The sequence below is a fragment of the Schistocerca gregaria genome, chromosome X, assembly GCF_023897955.1.
Source record: "Schistocerca gregaria isolate iqSchGreg1 chromosome X, iqSchGreg1.2, whole genome shotgun sequence".
Taxonomy (NCBI): Eukaryota; Metazoa; Arthropoda; class Insecta; order Orthoptera; family Acrididae; genus Schistocerca; species Schistocerca gregaria.
In genome coordinates, this window is record NC_064931.1 from 555,093,203 (window position 1) to 555,116,335 (window position 23,133).

The window sequence follows — 23,133 nt, forward strand, 5'->3', positions numbered from 1 at the left end:
AACTCTTCCATGAAGAAATAATTATGTGGCACAGCATTGCTGCCAAAAGGCAAAAGGTTTATATGGTGAATTTGGTGTCATGAGGGCCCTTAAAAATCAGTTTTTCATGGTAGTGAGGCCAAGACAATGGGGGATGTTTGTATACAAGGATGTTGCATCTACAGTGACAAGCATGGAGCCTGGTGGTACTGGGAAAAGAACTATGAATAAGTGGAAATGGGTGCGATTAGTGTGTTGGTTGTTGGAAGAGAGATGATGGATGATGTAATTATTTTAAAATTTCCTATATCATTTTCATAATACAATTTTATTATTCTAAAAATAGTTTGCTACTGATTTCCTGCTTTAAGAATAAATGAAGGATAATACCTGACCAAGATCTTGCTGGTAGATCTTCAGAAACAGATCCTCACACAAGTTGTCAATCCTAACTGGTGCTTCTCCAAAGCTGTAGTTATTGAAGGCAATAGAGAATGGTTTATCCCCACCACCAGTCACCGAAACACATAGTCCACACTGTCAGAAGAAACATATTTGAGAGTATGTGTTGTGCACATATCCAATATTAAACTCAAGCGTATTTCAATAATGAAACAAGTAACAAGACTCACGCCTTTATCCATTCGAAGAACTGTGTGGTGGACAATTGTTATGGGAAAATGTTGAGACATAATCTTGCTGTCTCTAAATTTAACATACATGTTCATTGATTCTGTTTCTGGCCAAAATGGCACACACTGAAATAATGAAATACACACACTAGTCATTAATTATCTATATTTTCTCATTAGTATGTATAAAATTTATTTTGGACAATAACCAATGTTTAACACATCCAAACAATCATAAAATGAGATGCATGAATCAGTACAGAAAATTTCTTTTATAGAGTTGTTTCATTTGTGAATCAGTAATATTTTATCTGTGTTTCAATTCCAGCTTATGAAAAAAAAATGGTTAAAATGGCTCTGAGCACTATGGGACTTAACATCTGAGGTAATCAGTCCCCTAGAACTTAGAACTACTTAAATCTAACTAAACTAAGGACAACACACACACATCCATGCCCGAGGTAGGATTCGAACCTAGAACCATTTGGCCACTCTGGCCGGCTCTAGCTGATAAGGAAGGCTTTGAGTCTATTAATTCTCAATTATCCATCTCCATAACTAATGTTGTAAATGTATTTTATTTCTTCACATGGTTATAATAAAATGGTCGAAGACATGTGATTATGCTTCATAGTCTATTTTATCATGAAGTCAATTTGAGCTTCTGTGTCATCTGTACTTTGTGACAAATCTATACAGTAAGTAGATAGAAGTTAAGTATTATAGCACATAGGAACATTCTGAAAACATACCATAGTAGACCATGACTGGCACCAACAAATAATGACATAGTCTGTCCTCAGGCACTGCTTTATCTCTTTGTGTGGTATCCAGAAGAAATTACGTTGTGTACACACTGCAAGTTTGTGACAGACATGGAGAAACCAACAGCTGGATTCAGATATGAATCCTGAGAGTCTCCATGCCAATTTTAAATTTAAACATATGAGTTAATGTTGTGTCCCTATGCTGTGATTTTTCATCTGACCATTGAGGAAGCTGAAGAGGAAAGGCTGGCACTGACCAAGCAGTGATGGCCTCAATGCCAAGCCTACAGCATGGTGGTGCCATTGATGAAACTACAACCAGCCATGTTGAATCATGCTGACTTTTGATGGAACCTAATGTTAACATGAGGCAGCAGGTTGTGACTTGTGGGTGGTTGGATGTCAGTAGAACCTGATTGCAGCCAGCCTCCATTAGTTCATGTGGGGGACATGTAAGTCAGGTAGCATTGTTGGTGACCCAGGTATGGCAAAACAGACTCCATGGTTGTTTGTGATCTGGCCATAGGTGCCAGTTCAATCCCATCAATGACTGCGTCTGGAAGCTACATAATTTCTAGTTGTAGTGTTATAACGTAACTATAACAGGAGGTACATGCTACGCAGAGATACTCTATGTGAAAACAACCCAAGTTTCTATAACTTCTCTATTTTCCTATTTAAAAGTGTGTATTCAATACCTATCGTGTGCATGTCTACCATTCAGTGCTCAACCACACAATGAGTGGTTACCTTTAGCCCTTCCGCTGAACAGAAAAAGAAATTAAAAGTGGAAACACAATGGTAACATGCATCTACAAGAAGGGCTATGTGTGAAGCTGTAAAGTAACAACAGGTAAGTGCTTCAAAGCTACACCAACTTTCTGAGCTTTTATATGCACCTTTGCTTCAGTTGTCATTTACCTACAGATGAGTAGTTGCCTGTCCTTGGTTTCATTCTTTGTTTGTTGGTACAAAGTTCCCATTTCTGTTATCATAAAAGAAAACGGCAGATACTTATATCAACTCTTTCTAAATTAATAGGCCTTGCATGCAGAAAAAAAAGTTAATATATATAAATTTCCAGTTCTTTATGTCCCATCTGTGGTGAATGAACATTAAGGTAATCAAAATATGCATACAAGGAAGTTGGCGTAACAGACCACTATTGCAGTGTATGATTATTAGACTGTGTAACTATAATATAGATGAGTAAGTCATTCAAAATGTACAAACATTTAGATAAAATAGCATTGAAAAATATAAAAAAAAACAGCCTGTGAAAAAAATTTCAGTAAAATGAAAACTTACTTAAAACAAACTATGCCTACAGCACACAATGTTTGAATCCAAGATATCTGTAGATGAATTTCAAAATGCAACATACCTGACCAGGTGACAAGTCAATCCATAAGTCTGCCCTTTCATTTTCTTCCATAAATCTCAGATGTTTGTTGCTGTTATTACTAACAATGAAATTGGGAAGAAAAGTCACAATGCGAGTAAGCTGAGGGCACAGCTGTGATAGTGAAGATATCAGCAATATTCGGTAATGTCTTTTCCTTTCTCGGTCATGGCACACTATCAGACCAACACATCCTGCATTGTCTAAGGAAAATGCAGGTGACCAGGAAGAGTGATATGCTCGAAGACGGACACATCGACGTCTGTGTTTTTTGTAGCAAAAAAGCAAAGGTTCTTCTCCCTGTGCTTCATAAACAATATCTGACAAGGAACCCTACAAAAGAAATAAGACAATCAAAAAATTTGTGAGCATGGATAATGTAATAATGGTTTAATATTTTAACTTTTCAGTAAATTTTTCTTCATTAAACAATACAAAATTTACTTTCAACAACTGAGAAACTTTCTGAACGCTGTCAATTATCAACCGTGGAATATAAATTAACCCCTTTCTGCATGATTTTTTAAAGTGAAAAACATATGCATTGGCTTCTGTGGTTACTAAATGATACTGACAAGCTATTTTGAAAAAAGTTTTATTTTCCAAAACATAATAAATAAATGGTTTGGCACATTTCTGGCACACCATGCTTGTAAGGTACATTATATAGGAATTTAGCATTTCTTTATGAATGTTCTACTACATAAAATAACTCATCCTGTCCAGTGGCATATGATCTACATTAATGAGCCTTTACTCATCTGGTATAGGACATTTTGAAACACTTTGTATCATAAATCGCACACACTTATTAACCAATGTTGGACACTTATCTATATGGGGAGATCAACAGCAATACAAATTTCTACAGCTGAAGTGTGCATAGATACTTAGTCCTGTGTGTGAACGGTGAAGTTCATTTATGTATGAGTACAGACAGAAATTGTTTGAAAATGTTCCATACTGCTTGAGTAAAGGAGTACTGATGTAGATCACATGCCATTGGATATCATGCATAAGGTTGTAGTTATGTTGCATATTAAAATAGTAATAAAAGAACACTGAACTGTTACAGATTGCACATAATATGCATAATGTGCCAGAAATGTCACAAAACAAATCTTTTTTCCCACATTGCTTATCAATTAGGTGTAGTAACCTCAAGAACCAATACACATACCAGTTTCATTCAAGAAAAAAAATCGTGAAGACAGTACACTGTGTTTTTCAAGTTTGGCTCAAATGTAGACTACTATGCACTAAAGGACTAACTTAACATAGATAAAATGTGTAATACTCTATTACTATCTCTCAGAAAAAAAAACACAAATACATGACCTGTCAGTTCTTATATTGGTCACAGCATGTTAGGAAATAAAGTAATTACCATAATTGGCATTGCAGTGTCTATTTATTAAATAATGTATTTATCCTAAAAGTGTATTTTTAAATTTTTCTGTACATTACAGCATGTGTGTGTACACCATGATAACACAGTTTTAGTACCCTGAACTACTTATTTATGGTGACTCCACAGCACAGGTTACAAATTCCCATACTGTACGGATCTATGATTCAGTAACTCCTCACAACTCCGCAACATGGCACACTAATTTCAGTTGGCAGGGGGAAGTGTGATAAGAATTTGAATTCTGCCTTTCATAAAACAGGGGGATGATGCTTCTTATGTACATGACATTCAATAATGCACCCATGCCTCCTGTGTTGTGACAAATGGCAAACAACTCAGGGAGATCAGTGTTCACCAGATAGCTATGAGTCTGGCAAACCTGGGGTTCCTGAGCTGGGAGCTAGCAATGACTAAAAGTCCTCTGAAACTACAAGCACTGGGCATACTTCAGTGACCAATGTGAAGCATAGCAGTGGAACATTATAAGCCACAGGTAAAGGTTGAGCTAAGGTTAACTGTCCAAATCATAAAGGTGATAATGCCACAGGGAAAGGTGGGTCTAAGGTTAACTGTCCAAATCATAAAGGTGATATAAAGGTGATGCAAATCTCTATAAAAGGAAACTCAATCTCAATGTGTGCTATGGGCCAATGGGATGGATGGCTATTTAGGGAAACAAGTTGGCAACCCATGTGAAATCTGCAATACCCCTCAGTTGCAAAAGGGTTACCCTGGCAGGTGGGGCTTTGTCTGAGTCAATTGTTATTTTCCTGCTGGCTTGTAGGACCGAAATTGCTCATGATTCCCAAAACAAAATATCTCCCAATGAACTGTGTGTGCCTTTGGCTGTATCTAGCGCCCAACCACCAAAGAGAGTTTGATAGTCTTGTCCTTCAGAGCAATCAACCACAGCTATGACAAAAGTGAACACTAACAAGGTATAGCTGTATCAAAATATATTTATAACTATTAAAAGCAGAAGAAGACTCCTCCCTATGTTCTAAAAACACTAGAGCATATTACTAAGTCACTAAAATCAGTAAAATGGTTCAGCAGAATGCCAAAATGTCTATCACTACTGACATCATTCCTGAAAGACAAACATTTTGCAATCCATGGAGGAAATCTTGCATAAAGTACACACCCCTCTCCTACTGCAGTGGAAGGTGAATGTTTTGTGGAAGGCACTGTTAGCTGCTCCTGGCAGAAGATGTGCTTTGTTGGAGCTGCACAAGTTTCATAATGTTTACATAGGTCAACTGATGCTACAGTGTTTATGTTTCACACTCCAGTTAAAAAGTTTTCACAGAATTAACTAGTAAAAAATCTGGGCAATTCACATGCTTGTTTACATATGAAAGCCAATTTCTGTGGTTTCCTTTCTGTGAGACCACATTTGCCAGATTCATTTGCTCATTCAAAACCCTGGTTTCCAATAGTGTTTCTGATCACATCACTTTTCTATAATCTTTCATTGTCCGTGTTATTACTCTTGTCTATTGTGTTATATTATGAAATTTTGAACATTTACAAGTGACATGACAAACACACAGTAGGCCTACTCTCATTCAAAAACAGTTGTTTCCTAAATTCACTGTATGATTACATGAGATACAAATTTATTTTTGAGAATTATCAGATGCTTATAAAAGCATATCTTTTAAAAATTTTCATAAGTGATGGTAACGTATTTCATAGCAAAGCAGAATTTGTGATTTACAGTTTCTGAAAAAGAATAGCTCACCATGTATTACAGTTTATATCATTGTGGTTCAACATATATTTTTTTTAATAATTTTCAGAAGTTACCATTGACATGTGTGTCAGCCATGTCATAGTAAACTAGCATTTGTGATTTAGTTAGTCACACATACCACTATTATTACTAACATATTATGTTAGATCTAGTTTTTGCTTTCAAGAGAGGTGTATATTATCCACATTTATCATACATTTACATTGTTTTCGAGTTTTGTAGTGACTATAACTTCCAAAAGTTTTAGGAAACTTGTAATTTTTACCAAAGGTTTTCTGTTGTCCTAATAGAAAATTCATTTTGTGTACTAACTGCTTCAATTCTGAAAGGAAATTAGTAACATTTTTAGCTCAAAAGATTAAATGATAATCAGTAGACTAAGTTGAAAGTTATACGTACACTGCCCTGTAAAACTCTGCACCAGTCATAATTCAGACAAACTGTGAATGCTGTCCACCAACACAGGATGAGTTGATTAAAGTTTGTAAGCAGTTGGAAATTGCCCTGACTATGGTCACATTTTCAGCTGCTGTGAATCGGTATGCTGGCAGAGCTCCCCAGAGCTTTGTATCAGAAGCATCAAAGGAATGGCAAGTATTAACCTCTTCTGTGAATCCTGTCACCTCTACTGAAAGTACAGAATCTATCATTACTTGGCCACTTGACTGTGAGTGGTGTGTCAATGGTTGGTCTAGACATCCTGTGCAGGTTAGACAAAGACCAGCAAGGACTTAGGATGTTCTACCAATCACCCTAACCAACAAGGTTTGAGGGGCTATCTTTCACTGACATTGAAACTGAGTCAGTGGGACTCGCTTCACCAGTGATGGGGAAAACTACTTTGACCTGTGTCAACAGGAGGCAAACATAAAAGAGCAAGGCTCCATTAATTGTTGGTAGTTCAAATGCACAGTGAATAATGGAATGAATAATGGCACCCCTTATGGAAATAGCAGAAGGTCACAGGAAGGAACAACAAATGTGCACTCATTGTGTGGGAACCTCTTCAACATGTTGAAGAGGTTATTCTGGCAACCAAATCCACAGTGTGGTGCATATAGGAAGAAATAACGCCTGTTGCCTGGACTCTGAAGTCATATTTGGACCATTCCAGCCACTGGCAGAGGTGGTTAAGAGAACCAGCCTTGCACACAGAGTTTCAACAAAGCTCAAAATTTGCCTCAATGTTTCCAGAAATGATCATGGCCCCCTTGTTCTCGGTAAAGTGGAAGGACTGAACCAGAGACTTCAAAGGTTCTGTGACAAGCTATGACAGTTCAGATAGTGACAGCTGTAGGAGACCTGTAAAAATATATGATCCAAAGGAATGCCTCCCAGAGTCAAGAGCATTAGAATCCTAGCAAATAACTGCCAAAGTTTTCACAACAAATTGCCAGAGTTTGAAGCACTTCTCAAAAGCAGTGAAACACACATACTACTAGGTACAGAAAGCTAATTAAATCTGAATTTGATAGCAGTTAGATGTTTGAGGAAAATTTAAGTGTATATCAAAATGATAGGCTAATGAGAAATGAACATGGTAATTTGTTGCAGCAGACAAGAAACTCAAATTCAACCAGATATAAATTGAAACTGCTTGAGAGACTGTTTGGGCAAGACTCAGTATCATGTGTGGGCATAAAATGATCATTGGGTCCTTCTACTGGCTGCCAGACTCAACTCCTAATATCACGGAAAACTTCAGAGAAATCACTAGTTTACTTGTATGAATGTTGTGTAATTGTACTGTAATCGTTGGAGGATCAATCATTTGGAAAAACCATAGATTGTTAGTGGTGGGTATCACAAGACATTCTGTGACACATTACCAAATGATTTCTCTGAAAACTACCTAGAACAAGTGTATCATATATTAAAATGGAACTTGGAACTACACAGGACAGGAGTATATAGAGGAGGAACAGCACTCGAAGCATGTGTTCCCAGTAGAACAGTTCATACATGTTGGGAACCTCCATGGTGTACAGTCACTGTAAGAAAACTTCTAAAGAAACAGAGATCACTGCATAATATGTGCAAAATAATGCATGGAGCTATGCATATGGAGATGTTGAAATAAACACATTGGTCTGTCAAGAGCAGTGAGTAAAAAGCCTTCAATGACTACTATATGAGAATTTTGTGACATGATCTTCCACCAAATGCAAAGAAATTCTGGTCATATGTAAAGGCTGTTAGTGGCACCAGTGTTAGTGTCCAATCACTCCCAAGTGAGACAGAATGTGAAATTAAGTTGGAAACTAAAATAAAATTGCTGAACTATGTTTTCAAATGTTTCTTTATAAAAGAAAACCCAGGAGAATCACATCAATTTGATGTTTGTACCACTGAAGAAATGAATGAAATGAGTGTTAAGTGTCAGTGATGTTGAGAAATAGCTGAAATTGGTGAAACTGAACAAAACTTCAGGGCATGATTGACTCCCTATCAGATTCTATACTGAATTCGCAGCTGAGTTAGCTACTCTTTAAACTAATCTAACCCCCAAACAAAAAACCATGCCCAATATCCTTGACATTGAGTTTTTATAGACTCCTAGAACACATTCTGAGTTCAAAGATAATGAAGTATCTTAAACAGAATGACCTCCTCCATGACATTCAGCACAGATTCTATAAACATCAATCATGTGAAGCCCAATTTGCACTTTTCTCACTTGACATACTAAAAGCCTTAGATCCAGGCAGTCAGATAGGCATAGTATTGCTTGATTTCTGAAAAGCATTTCACTCATTGCCACAACAACACATATTCTCAAAAGAACAATCGTATGAGGTATCATGTGAAATTTGTGTGTGGATGAGGATGTCTTGGTAGGAAGGGTGCATTATGCTATCTTTGATGGAGAGTCATCAATAGATGTAAAAGTAACTTTGACTGTGCTCCAGGGATGTGTGCTGGGAGCCTTGTGTTTACATTGGATATTAATGACCTTGCTGACAGTATTAATAGTAACCTCAGACTCTTTCCAGATGATGTAATTATCTGCAGTGATATACTGTCCAAAGGAAGCTGCATAAATATTCAGTCAGCTCTTGCTATGATATCAAAGTGGTGCAAAGATTAGCATCTTGATTTAAGTGTTCAGAAACATAAACACATATTCTCAAAAGAACAATCATATGAGGTAAAAAACAAAAAACCAAATTATGTAGTTTCCCCTATGACTATAGTACCACAAAACAAAAAATGTAGTATCCTGTGTATGTGATACCAGTGAGTTACCACTGCGATCAGCCAACTCAAAGAAATACCTGGGTGTAATACTTCATAGGTATGTGAAATGGAATAATGTCATAGGCTCAGTCATGGATAAAGTAGATGGTAGGGATTATTTTATTGGTAGAATACTGGGAAACGTTGACCCCCATCAATGACTTCCATTGATCAACGTTCAACTGACATCACAACCTGGAGTATGACAGCTAAAAGACGTGAGGCAGAGCACATATATACAATGGAGAGCTGAGCCAATCTGGAGTTTATGATCTGCAGATCTATGTAGATGGCCAAAGCAACTGGTGACTGGAAATTATTTTAAGGTAATGAATTTGGTGAGAGATGGTGACTGGTCATATTCAAAAAGTGAGATTGTCAAATTACTTGATGACAAACAGCTTGCTGAAGAAAAAAATGCTAGTTCAAAGTCTGAATTAGATCCTAACTGTAATGTAGTTAAAACTGACAGCAGTAATTTAAAGGTGGAAATGAGTAATGAGACTGAAAAAGACAACAGCTTTTTACATTTAAGAACAGGCCAAACTGTCAACAACTTTGGTAAAGAAAATTCAGTTGCACCAGAAAATTTTGATTCAAAATTAGGTTGTCCAATGCAAATGTAATTGAAAACAAATGTAATAAGGGAATGAAAGTTGTATGTACTTTTGATGAGAGTAATGAAATAACTTCCAATCCAAAACAAGTTTATACTGAGGATATTGAGAGTTTGGGTTACATAAGGAGGGTGCTGGTGTAAATAATGTTACATTTGGTGATGCTGAAGCAAAATGTGTGCTGATGTTAAGTGAAAAAGTTGACAAAGTTGTTACTGATTTGATCTGGGAGTAGTGCTGACAGACATGGAAATAAATACTGATACAGATGATGATGGTAATGATAATGAATTAATTATGGATGTATTGCAAGTAAGTAATGTTGATATTCAGGTTCTGGGAGTCAAACAGAAAATTGTTGCTGTACATACTGATGTTCTTGATGTGGAGAGTGAGTGTGTGCACTTAGTGTGAAAGTACTGAAGTTAATGATTTTTTTGGCAAAGACTATAAAGCTATGGAAATTAACAATCAGGTAAGTGTAAAGCTATTAGCAACAACTGAGGTAAGTCATGTTAAGTGTGAACAAACTGAAAGCAGAAAAGTATATTCATGTAAAGAACCTTCTTTTCAAGTTATTAGTGATGGATATGTACTGAGCATTAGAGACAGTTAAAGAAATAAACAGTAAACAGTATATGGCCAGAAAGTGCAAAAAGTTGTTTTTCATCTAATCTGAACAAAAAAGGAATTTTCAGTACCAAGATTTAAAAAGTAATTTTCAATACTTGTCCTTTGCATATAGTTTTCAATGAAGGTGTACAGGAAGTAATTTCTGTAATAACTATCAAAAGCTAATTTTCAATGCACATGTAAAGAGCACCACTCTGAATTCAAATGTCAAAGAAATCAATTTCATTGTAAATATAATGGGAAATGCAAATGGTTTTGCTGGAGATCAAATGTTCATATAACTGACTGTGGATTTCAGTGGTTGGTAGATGATAAAGAACACAGATGTTGGTCAGAAATTAGTGGTGCAAAATTAGATGGAAGAGCAGGGATTCAAATTCATTGTGACGCTACAAGCAGCAGGCCCTAAAGTCTGTATTGAATTAATTATGTGGTGATAATGCATGCCCCAAGCTGGGTGTTCTTAGTCTTCATTTTTCCTAAGGCACTCAACCTTTTCTACAATCCTGTCAATACCTTGAAAGTGGATCAGTAATTGCCTTCAACTGTTGTATAATCTGTAGTATGGTAACATATTTCAGGAGTGTTTCTTCTGCATTATTAGTTTAGGTTGGGTTAGTAATTATAAGAGAATGGATGCAAGGATGGTGTACAAGAATATAAGGTATTTTGTAAAACTGATGTGTTCTATTTGTTTTAGTTTTAAAGGTGATAATGAGAATAATGTTTCAGCACTAATAAATTTCTTTCACCGAAATGATAAGGTGAACAGAAAATAAAAGGCATTGTCAGGATATGGTAAAAAGGTGGAAGTATCTGAAAGTCATATTTAAGGTCTAAGGCAATCAAGTAATGGGAAATCCATTGGAATTTGTGCAGCAGCAGTGACAGAAGAAAAGAACGAGAAAAGATCTTGAATACAGGGCCTAGTACTATTTATGATAAGATATAAAAGTTTGTGCCCTGTGCAATTAGTTATGGAGGTATTTGTTCATATGTGTAGAAATGTGTCACACTATAGCTCTTCAGGCATCAGTACAGTGAAATAAAGTTAAAGATACAGTTGCCTATAATAACATGCGTGGAATGAAAAAGCAAGGTTTTATATATGTTTCACCTTCATGCCCGGAATTTCAAACAGTATGATGGAATGCAGTGAAGTATCAGTTCTTCCAATTGGGATTTTGTCTGTTATTTTATGAGAGTAAATTTTGCACATAAAGCCAGGATTTGTTACTGTGGAATGTGGTTCTGAAGATTCACTTTTTGTATATGAGGAGCAAAACAGATGTTTATTTCTTAGATAATAGAGTAATGAATTAATAATGAAGGTACAACAATGCATTGGTGAAGTATTGATGAGAAGTAATGAGAAATGTTTTTGTATAGTAATGGTTAGGGATCCTGTCTGTGCAATAAGGTAATTTTTGAGAATATATTCCTTTGTATAACAAGAGTAGGAATAGAAGGATATAATGGAACTAACAGATAAATGAGTAATGTACTGCTACCTATATACATGTAGGTCTGGTTTTGTTATAGTGAAAATATGTCTGAGCTAGGTAATATTTCATAATATTCATATGTGTAATTTGTGACACTGAAAAAGGAACTTTATTGAACAATCAAGGCAATTCGACTGATTGGTTTAATGTAATGATGATACATTGTAGGAAAATTATTTTTGATAATTAACTGGTAATGTAAGTCAAAAATAATATGAATATTTTGACAACAGTAGATAATTTAGCGACACTGTAGGGAATTTCATGATGATTTAATTTTCTGGTTGAGTGAAGATAGTAATCTAATTTGAGTGAAATAATGTAATGATTTGAAATAGCTTCTATCCATTAGTTTGATTTAACTAGTAAATATGTAATGGTGTTGTGAGTAAGGTTTTCTTCTCTTTGTATGGCATAAAATACGTGAGTGGTCACTTCACAACTATAAAATTGGATACTTGACAATTTGATTTCAAAATATGAGATACTGATTTGAGTCAAAGTATAGGAGTTCATCAAACATGTTCCATTCTGTTTATAAGTAAACTATTGTGACATTTTGAGCAATATGTTGTATATGTATATAAGATTATGTAACAAATATGACTATGAAAACTGAAACATTTCTGCACACTGAAGTAGGACATTTTGTTTGCTTTTCATATACAATGATGGAGGATAATCACCTCCCACGACAAGTGAAACTGGAAAATATGGGACAATTTTGCACTCATTTAGTTTTAGAGTGATAAGCATTTATAGTTAAAAGCATTTTTACTGGAATACAATACCATATTTTGGCAAACAAGATGGCAGAACTTAATAGCAAGTCTTGTTTTATCTAAAAGTGTGCATTTACTAGAATTTTCCCTTACTATTAATTTGCTCAGAAGCATACATATGTAATTTTAATTTGTAAGAAAACAGCACACAACAGTGCAGTAGCCACCAGAAAGATCGTTGGAGGCGCACATCGGCACGGCCTGTCATGGACGGTAGTTGCCGCAAATAGAGTCCCGTCCACCAGAGGGCACACGAGAATTCAGTCGCGACCTCTGCCAACGGAACAACAACAACAACTCAGGCAGCACGGGCCGTGGGCAGTCAGTTCGCATCGGGTATGCCTATGAGACAGTTCCCGTTCTACTCTGAAGTGCGATGGAAAACGTGAACCGTGTTACTACACAAGTAGTAGACGAGTAGGGTCGTTCTTTCGCGTGTTGCGTCGTTGTTCCAGTTTCGCAGCTTATCCGCAGCATGGAGGATTTAGTGCGGGTTTTGGCTGCGCAGCAGACGGAGCTCATGGCCACCATGAAACAAGTGCTTCCGGCGTTGCTCTCCACGCCATTTGCTCCAGCGCAGTTCCCTCCTCCCTTTCCCTTGTATGACGAAATGGCGGAGGATGGGGACGCGTATGAACATCGCCTTCGGCAGCATTTCCAGGCATTTCATGTTACCGATGCGGAGGTATGTCATGCTCTTTCTTGTCTCGGATATCTCACTCGCTGTATGAAGTTTTGCGGCAGCTAGCGCCATTGCAGGAACCCTCTTCCTTGTCTTTTGACGCATTGTGTTCCTTACTGTCTTCATATTATAGCCGCCCCACGCATGTTGTGGCGGCTAGGGTCGAGTTCTATCAATGCAAAAAGCAGCCCCATCAGTCTTACCGGGCGTGAGCCGCTACCCTGCACGGTCTTAGTCGCAAGTGTCATTTTGTCACGGAGCAGTCGCGAGAGTCGTATGCCCACGTTATGGTGCGCGACGTCTTTGTTCGTTCGACCCCTGATAGGGAGGTCCGGCTACGGGCCCTGCAGTTAGAAGACCCTTCCCTCGAGGAGGTCCTGCCCATTGCTCAATCATATGAAGTCTCTCACGCAGCCGGTCAACAGTTGGGAGCGTGGTGCGACGTCGCGGAGGTTCAGGGCGGCGCGGCCGCGTCCACTGCCGCCGGAGTGGACGACGTGCGAGCGGTACAATCCGGCCCTTACGGCCGCTCCCGCATGGCGCGTAAACAGAGTTCCGACCGCCGCCCCTGTTACCGTCCTGTGCGTCGTGCTATATACATCACGATCGGCCAGAGTGCCCCCAGCGTTGGGCCATTTGTCGCAAATGTAATAAAAAAGGACACATTGCTAAAGTTTGCTGCTCAGCCTCGAAAGAATCGAAGGAAGCAGTTACAGAGGACATTGACGTTGACATTCAGGAAGTTTCATCGGGCCAGGCTCCTGACACATCAGCCCACAAACTCTTTATCGAGATGTCGGTTCGGTCACGCCAATTACAACTGCAAGTAGTTACGGGCGCGACAGTTTCTTTGTTGAATGCACAAACTTACTCCGACCTTGGGTCGCCCCCATTGGCGTCAGTTTACCGGAGTCTACGTGGTTATGGTAAACAGTTCATTCCCCTAATGGGTCAAATTCACTACCAACATGCCCTACAAATCAGTCACTTGGCCTATTACTTTTATTGTTGTCAGTGATGCGAGCTCTGCTAACCTTTTTGGCTTGGATGCCTTTCAAGCTTTCGGGTTTTCTATCACTGACACCCTACAGTTGGTCTCCGAAGATGTTCCCTATCAATCATTACAATCTTTGATCTCTGACTTTCCGAATATCTTTGAGGAGGGCCTGGGGCGTGTTTCCGACTTTGATGCTCACTTAACGTTGAAGGCGTCGGCTCACCCACGTTTTCTATGTGCGCGGCAGATCCCCTTGGCTCTCCGCCCTCAGGTAAAGGAAGAGCTAGACCGGCTGACAGCCCTAGGGGTCGTTCTTCCCATTTCTTCTAGTGAGTCGGCTTCGCCCCTCGTTATTGTCAGGAAACACTCAGGAAAATTACGTCTTTGTGGCGATTTCAAGGCCACCATTAATTCCCAATTGCCTCGTGCTGATGAATTGTTCTGTGCCATAGTGGGAGGCCAATATTTTTTGAAAATCGATATTTCGGAGGCTTATCATCAGATACCTGTTGATGAGGACTCCAAACGGCTGGCGGTTGTCAACACCCCATTTGGCCGTTACCAATACCAGTGGTTGGCCGTCGGAATATCCAGTGCCCCGGCGATATTCCAGCGTTATCTTGAGCACGTCACGTCGACAATCCCTCATTGTATTAATTACCTGGACGACATAACTTCACGGGCCACAGCATGAAGGAACACTTGCACAACCTTGGCACCCTCATTCTCAAATTCAGGTCCATGGGCTTGCGTTGCAACCTGCGTAAGTTACTCTTCTTCCAACCGTCCATTGAGTATGTGGGCTACACAATCTCTCGGCACGGCGTCCAGCCGCTAGGAAGTTTGGTCCAAGGTATCGTCGACCTTTCGCTGCCTGCTTCGCTGAAGGAGTTACAAGCTTTTTTAGGCAAGATTGCCTGTTACCACTGGTTCATTCCCTGGGCTTCCACCATCGCCCGCCCCCTGTACTGCCTTCTGCGCAAGGGTGTTCCTTTTGATTGGTCGCCTGCATGTGAGCGAGCATTCACCTCGTTGAAAGGCCTCCCAACGTCAGCGACGTGTTTGGCTACTTTTGACCCCCATAAGCCGTTGGTCCTGGATACAGATGCTTCGCAGTATGGGGTGGGGGCGGTCCTGGCCCATCCCAACGCAGATGGTTCCTAGCAGCCACTGGCATTTGCGTCTAAAACTCCTAGTCCTGCACAGGCCCATTACTCCCAGGTGGAAAAAGAGGCTTTGGCCATTGTCTACGCTGTTAGCAAGTTTCACCCTTTCTTGTATGGCACAAAGTTTCAGTTAATCACTGACCATAAGCCGTTAATATCGTTATTTGGCCCCGCCTCTCTGATTCTGGATAGGGCGGCCCACAGACTACAGTGCTGGGCCTTGTTCCTCTTTAAGTACCATTATGACATTCATTTTCACCCTACCGGACAGCATGCCAACGCAGACGCTCTTTCCCGTCTTCCTGTGGGCCCAGATCCTAAGTTTGATTGAGAGGAGATTATGTGTTTTCATTTGGATGTGGCGTCCCGCCAAGCGGTTGATGGCTTCCCAATTACTAGTTCTAGAGTCGCCAAGGAAACGGCAGCTGACCCGGTTCTCTGGCAAGTAGTTCACCTCATTCAGCAGGGGTGGTCATCCCGACCTCCAGGCCAGGCCTCGGACCCTCTTCATTATTATTTTGTGCTACAAGACCACCTCTCCATCCTGGAAGTAGTTCTCCTTGTGGCTACTGATGATACAGCTCCTCGCGTGGTTGTTCCTGCAAGTTTGCGTAGGGAAGTCCTCAAGTTGTTACATGAGGGACACTGGGTGTTTCCTGTATTAAAACCTTGGCTCGCAGTCATGTGTACTGGCCCGGTATTGGCAGTGAAATTGAGCACTTGGTGGCCGCCTGTTCCCAGTGTGCGAGCCAACAGGCATCTCCCAGGTCAGCGTTCTCTTCATGGCCGCCTGCAACCCAGGCATGGGAACGTGTTCACATCGATTTTGTGGGCCCGTTTCTCAATGGCTTTTGCCTCATTGCCATTGATGCTTATTCCCGATTTCCATATGTGGTTCGCTGCTCCTCAAACACTTCAGAGGTTGTAATCCAGGCACTAGCAAAAATATTTTCTGTGGAAGGTCTACCAGTCACCCTGGTCTCTGACAATGGACCTCAGTTTATGTCGCAGACCTTCCAGGATTTTTGTAGGTGCTTCGGTATTCATCGCGAATGGGGAAGCCGAGCGCATGGTGTGCACATTTAAAACACAGATGAAAAAGTATGTGCACGAATTTCCTGCAGAGGAGGCGTTGACGTTTTTCCTGACGGCATACCGGACCACACCTATGGGAGAATGCAGCCCCGCAGAGCTCCTCCATGGGCGCCAACCTAGGACTCTGCTGCACCTCCTTCAGCCTGGTCCTCGCCAGTCTTTGCAAAACGGAGTACCCGGCTTTCCACCGGTTATGTCGGTCTGGGCACATCGCAATCCATGTTGGATACCGGCAGTGGTCCTGCACCGAAATGGCCGCCGGCTCTATACCTTGCAGACGGGGGACCGGGAGGTACGTCGTCACCAAAATCAGCTACGTCCACATTTGGGCACCCACCCTCCGACCCCTTGAGCACCGGCTTCTCCATTGCCGGCACCTGTGTTGGTTTCTCAGGGGATGCTACCGCCCCTCCTTCCTGTGATTCCGCCACACTGCGATGGCTCTCAGCCTTGGCAGCCTCCAGTAGCTCCAGCACTGTCATTGCCATTGTTAGCGAAGCCCCAGTGAGAGCCGGCCCCCTCGCAGGCCCAGTTTCTCAGGAGGCTGGTTCACCTGTGGTCATCCCTTCCACATCGTCGACGCCACGGGGTCTTGCTCCTCCCGGGGTGGACCTGGATCCAGAGTACGACGGCATGTCTCCCGTTCTGTCCCATGTTCCGGTGGTGGGACGACGGGGGCCCCTTCATGTGGGTCACTCCCATCTGTATTCGAAGGTTCCGGCTTGAGGGTTGGCAGATCCCCTCGACTCCAGCCTTCTGATGGACATGGAGGTCATCACTCCTGCACAACGCTCCACATTCTGATGCAGTGGATCACAGTGGCTTCACCCCCTGAAGGAGGAGGAGTGCAGTAGCCACCAGAAAGATCACGGGAGGCGCACATCGGCACGGCGCGTCACGGGTGGTAGTTGCCGCAAATAGAGTCCCGTCCACCAGAGGGCACGTGAGAATTCGGCCACGACCTCTGCCAGCGGAACAACAACAACAACAACTCAGGCAGCATGGGCCGTGTGCAGTCAGTTCACATCCGGCATGCCTATGAGACAGTTCCCGGTCTACTCTGAAGTGCGACGGAAAACGTGAACTGTGTTACTAAAAACAGCCATTGAAAGTAGTCTTAATTATTGTAATCTTATAAAAGGGATGCTTCTAGGAGCCATTTTAGTCAGTTTCATTGCAGACTTTGAAATGAGCAAGATCTGTGTCTAAAAACATACCACAGTCAAATTAGCATAAATTACAACCCATACAATGTGCCAAGTTTCATCTAGATTTCGCATCTGCGAGACCTTTCATTAATTCAGTGAAGTTTCTAAATGACTGACTATGAGCAAGCAATTAACCTCAAGAAGAACTGTGACTAACTTCAGTAATGCATTCTGCAACATGTGACATAATTATTGAACAATGAACTGTGTTATTTCCAAATGTTCACAGCAAGCATCATTTTTCATTTTGATATGTCTTTCTACTTGGAAGGCCAGTGTAATTAGGGAATGTGTTATCATTTACTGGTCACTCATAAACATATGGGTCATTTCAGCGTTACATTAATACTTTCAGACAATCACAATATAGGACAATTGTAATATGTGGCTGGCTGTTTATTTGTGCATAAACAATAATGAATGGAGACTTGATTTGGAAATAAACTGAGATTATTCAACAAAAAAGTGGAATTAAAGTGTTTGGACCGACAACCTGGTATGATACACATCATTTCAAATAGCCTACTTGAGACAAACACTTTTCATCAAAATTTAACAAACTTGCAGCTACCAAGCTCACATTTGCACAGGTAAATATGGCTAAACATCAACAGAAGATCATAGACAAGCCATTTAAAAAGAGAGAAGGAAACCTGGACTTCAAAGAAAGCAAAGACTTAACATGATCCTAAATGGCCCAAGTGAAATAATAATAATAATAATAATAATAATATGCAAATTAGCAGCTGTTCAGTAGTACAGTTGTAGAAGAAGCTGCTGCTTTTTTAAAGAAGTACTGCCTCTCCTGTTAATTTTATCGTGATAAAATGAGCCAGATTAAAGCAGGAAAAGTTTATAACAATTTAACAATAGTTAGATAAAAATGCAATATCTAATAACTAATTTTTTTTAAATTTATACCTTAATTCGTTCACAGCGTTCAAGTTTCTCTTTCATAGTGACTGAGGTCACCAATGCATGTCAGCGTAGCAACAGACAAGCCAGAGATTGTGTTAAGCTGGTCAAACCTATTTAAATGATATTGATATGTGGTTAACTATGTATATGTATGAGGGTCACTCCAAAAGAAAAGCACACTACTTTTTTTTTATCCATCTTTTTTAAAGTGTGTAGATACATCCTTTAGGAACAATATTTTCATTTCTCCACGTAATTTCCATCCCTCTCAACTGCCTTACGCCATCTTGGAACCAGTGCCTGTATACCCGCATGGTAAAATTCTGGACCAACCTGTTGGAGCAACTGTTTGTGCACAAGAGAGACATCATATTCAAACCTTGTTCCACGAAGAGAGTCTTTCAGTTTCCCAAAGAGATGACAATCACATGGAGCCAGGTCAGGAGTATAACGCAGGTGTTTCAGTGTTGTCCATCCAAGTTTAGTGATCACTTCCATGGTTTTTTGACTGACATGTGGCCATACATTGTCATGCAACAGCAAAACATCTTGCTTTTGTCAATGTGGTTGAACACGAGTCAGTCAAGCTTGAAGTTTCTTCAGTATCGTCACATATGCATAAGGATTTATGGTGGTTCAATTTTGCATGATTTCCACAAGCAGGAGTCCTTCAGAATTGAAAAACACCTTAGCCATAATTTTTCCAGCAGAAGGTGTGATTTTGAATTTTTTTTTCTTGAGTGAATTTGCATGATGCCACTCCACTGATTGCCTCTTCATCTCTGGTGTAAAATGATGGAGCCGTGTTCCATCACCTGTCACAATTCTTCCAAGAAATTCATCTCCACCATTCTTTACTGTTCCAAAAGTTTGCTGCATACTGTTTTTATTGTTTCTTTGTGAGCCACAATCAACATCCTGGGAACCCACCTGGAACAAACCTTTTTTAACGCCAACACTTCCAGTATTCTGCACACACTTCCTTCCGCTATCACAACATAGCGTGACAATTCATTCACTGTGATGCATCTGTCACCAATTCATTAACTCTCTGCACATTGTCTGGAGTGTGTGCAGTATGAGGCCTGCCACTGGGAGGACAATCCTCAATACTGCTGTGCCCACTTTCATCACGTAACATGCTTGCCCAGCGACTAACTGTACTGTGATCAACAGCAGCATCTCCATACATCTTTTTCAACCTCTTGTGGATGTCTCCCACTGTCCCGTTTTCACAGCACAGGATTTCTATAGCAGCACATTGCTTCTGACGAACGTCAAGTGTAGCAGCCATCTTGAAGACATGCTGAGATGGCACCACTCACGGGAACAGGTTGAACTAAGCTTGAAAACAAGCGAGAAGAATGTATCTACACACTGTAAAACTTTCACACATGCAGAATGAAAACTGTTTTTTACAAAAATAGTGTGCATTTCTTTTGGAGTGACCCTCATATATGATGGCCAACCGAGGACCAGCTCGGGCTGCAGCCAGGAAGGCCATGTAAGAACTGAGTGTCTGCAGTGTCACCTCATTCAAGTGCCACACAATGAACTTCCCCAACGATACACGATGGCCTCTTTCCCATTAACATATGCAGAGGCAGCACGACATGTTGTGAGGGATGACCAAAACCTGCTACCATCTCAAGCCGATGCGAGCTCCGTCGGAGAATCAGCGCCAATGATGACGACGCCATCACAGCCAAACTGTGCAGATTTTCCTGCAGCGTCTGCCCACCATGGTCTCACGGGTACCAATCCACCATCACTGTCAGGATCGGACACAGGGATTCCTGATGACCGAGATCGTGTCACTCGAGCCCCACCCTCCAGTGGATTTCAAATCTCAGACCCGCAAGCAAAAATCCCCTAAAGGACACAAGAAGAGGCGCATTGCATCGACTCCCAAAATGTGGGCTCCTATGAAAGCAACCAGCCACCACTGAACTCACAATCCTCTCTTCGTAATTGGGCATATGATATGGAGGCCGATGATGCACAGTACACCCGATACCTCCACCAGAGCCCATGGCTGACTTTGACCCTGGAGGGCTCTGCCAGTCAGGCGATCATATGGGGCTGGATAGCTGTGTGGTGTACGAGACCACCGTGGGCTTGCACCAGCACACTGCCTCCATCACTTGATATGTCTGTCATACTGTTTGGGAACAGTCAGTGTCAATCTTGTCAATGGCGTCCACTCCCCTGTCAAGACCTAAATGTTACACGACATGATCACAGCAGCAGACTTGGACATCCCCTTCTCCAGGAGGTCCATCTCGAGTTTTGTTTAAACCTATATGGCTACACCACCTACAGATGGCAGGCGGAACGGCCATCCTTCTCCCAGGTGGCATAGACGCGATGGACGTGAATACTTGCCTAACGGGCAATGCATTGCTATCACTCTTGGCGCTGTCTGCCTTGCTAACGTCTATGCTCCCTCCGGTATAACAGTTATATCTTCTATTCGGAGGAGGTAGCGCCACTTTTGCAAGGAAATATGGACTATTACATAGTGGGTGGCGATTTTAACAGTGTTCTGCAGCCCAAGGACCAGATACCGCAATATGTCTTATGCCCAGCTCTACAAGCACTGATACGTGACCTCATGCTTCATGACACATGGCTCTTACATCATGAGAACCAACGTGGATATATGCACTTTACCAGCCACTATACCAGTCACATGGACCGTATATGTGTCTTGTGTACCCTCCACACAGTTACCCGTGATGCAGAACTCTGGCCGACAGCCTTCACGGATCATCTCACATATATCTGCACTATCACCCTACCCCAACAACTCACAAGATGCAGCAGAGTCCTGTGGATGCTGGACGTCTCCCGCCTTCATGAGGAAGTGTGTCGGCAAGCAATAACTGACACGTGGCTTAGCTGTTTCAAGCACCTGCCCATGTATGCTTCCACATTGCTGTGGTGGCTGGGACATATCAAACCTGCACTCCGAAAGACCCTAGTGGCCTACAGGCATGACAGATTGAACTGGCAAAGGACAACATCAGAATTTTACTATACAGCATTACATGAGCTGATGACACAATGGCCATCCCCTGAACATCAGATGTCTGTACAACCATAGAACGCATCAAAGCTTGTCTACTTGCATCAGGGCAGAGCAGCTAGAATTCATCTGTGCATAAGTGCAAGGCTGCATCCCCAACGAAATGGCATCAGTCTATCACATTGTGGTTGAGAGGTTCCACTGCAAACGTCAGCTCATCACAGCAGTAAACACGGAGGAGGGCAGCTGGGCAGTGCCGCAAATGGATATGGCGCATACGTTCGGCCAACACTATGGGATCTTGTACGCGTAAGATCTGTGAAACGTTCATGGTTATGACGAGCTGTTGCACTATTTTACCACCCATAGGGACGTAGCACCCAATGATACTCTGCTGTTGCCAATTACATCCAATGAGCTGACATCAGCCTTGGAACGTGGAGCACTGAATAAATCACCTGGGGAGGATGGTTTACCCCTGGAATTCTAATGCATTTTTTATGACCTTATGTGCGACAAGTGGCTCCTAATGTTTCAAGAACTGATCCACCCTGATTTCACTGTCCCCACAGATTTCACAGACGGCATCCTGATCCCAGTACCAAAATCAAATGGTGGTTGTAGGTGGCAGGACTTTCGCCCACTCAGTCTCCTCAACAACGAATACAAGATCTTTGTCCACATCCTCTACGCACGTCTCCACTCCGCTGTCGGGAAAGCCATCCACACTGATCAGACATGTTTAGGTGGTTCAGCTACAGCGTTAAGAGCATACCGTGACATAATTGCTTTGACAGCAGCCTGCAAAATATGAGGCACACTTGTCGCCGTCAATTTTGACCAAGTATTTGACCGCATTGACCACGGTTTCTTATGCACAGTTTTGGAGTACATGAGCCTCTCTCCAGAGTTTGCACAGGTGGTCCTTCAACTGGTCCACAGAGTGCGCTCCCGCATTATGGTCAACGGTTACCAGCCTGGTGACATTGTTGTTGGACAGTCTGTGTGACAAGGGTGCCACTTTTTGGAGATATTATTAGCGGCAGCACTTGAACCAGCTTTACATGGTCTACGGCAGCGATTAACAGGAGTTTCCATGCGGGACATGACCTTTTATTGTGGTGCCTTCACCATTGACGTGGTGCTCCTGGCCAGATCAGAGGATGAAATGTATATGGGGCTTCAGTGGCTACACTAGTACGGGGAGGTCGCTGGGAGCATCATCAACATGAAGAAGACAAAATACACGGATGTTGGAGGGGGGCTTTCCCACGTGGTGCCCTTTGACAAGGTGCCCCAACTCAAATGTTTAGGGGTA

General features: G+C 41.5%; 1 protein-coding gene across 3 annotated transcripts in view; it reads right to left on the reverse strand.

Annotated features, from left to right (window-relative positions):
• LOC126297832 (intermembrane lipid transfer protein VPS13A-like) overlaps positions 1–23,133 on the reverse strand; it is a 759,301-nt gene that overhangs the window by 189,799 nt on the left and 546,369 nt on the right. For all 3 annotated transcript variants that reach the window (XM_049989081.1, XM_049989080.1, XM_049989079.1), the window contains exons 46-48: positions 2,763–3,113; positions 612–737; positions 370–516 (exon numbers count right to left, since the gene is read on the reverse strand). In XM_049989081.1, the coding sequence (XP_049845038.1) occupies positions 370–516; positions 612–737; positions 2,763–3,113 (624 nt within the window). The remainder of the gene's footprint in view (positions 1–369; positions 517–611; positions 738–2,762; positions 3,114–23,133) is intronic.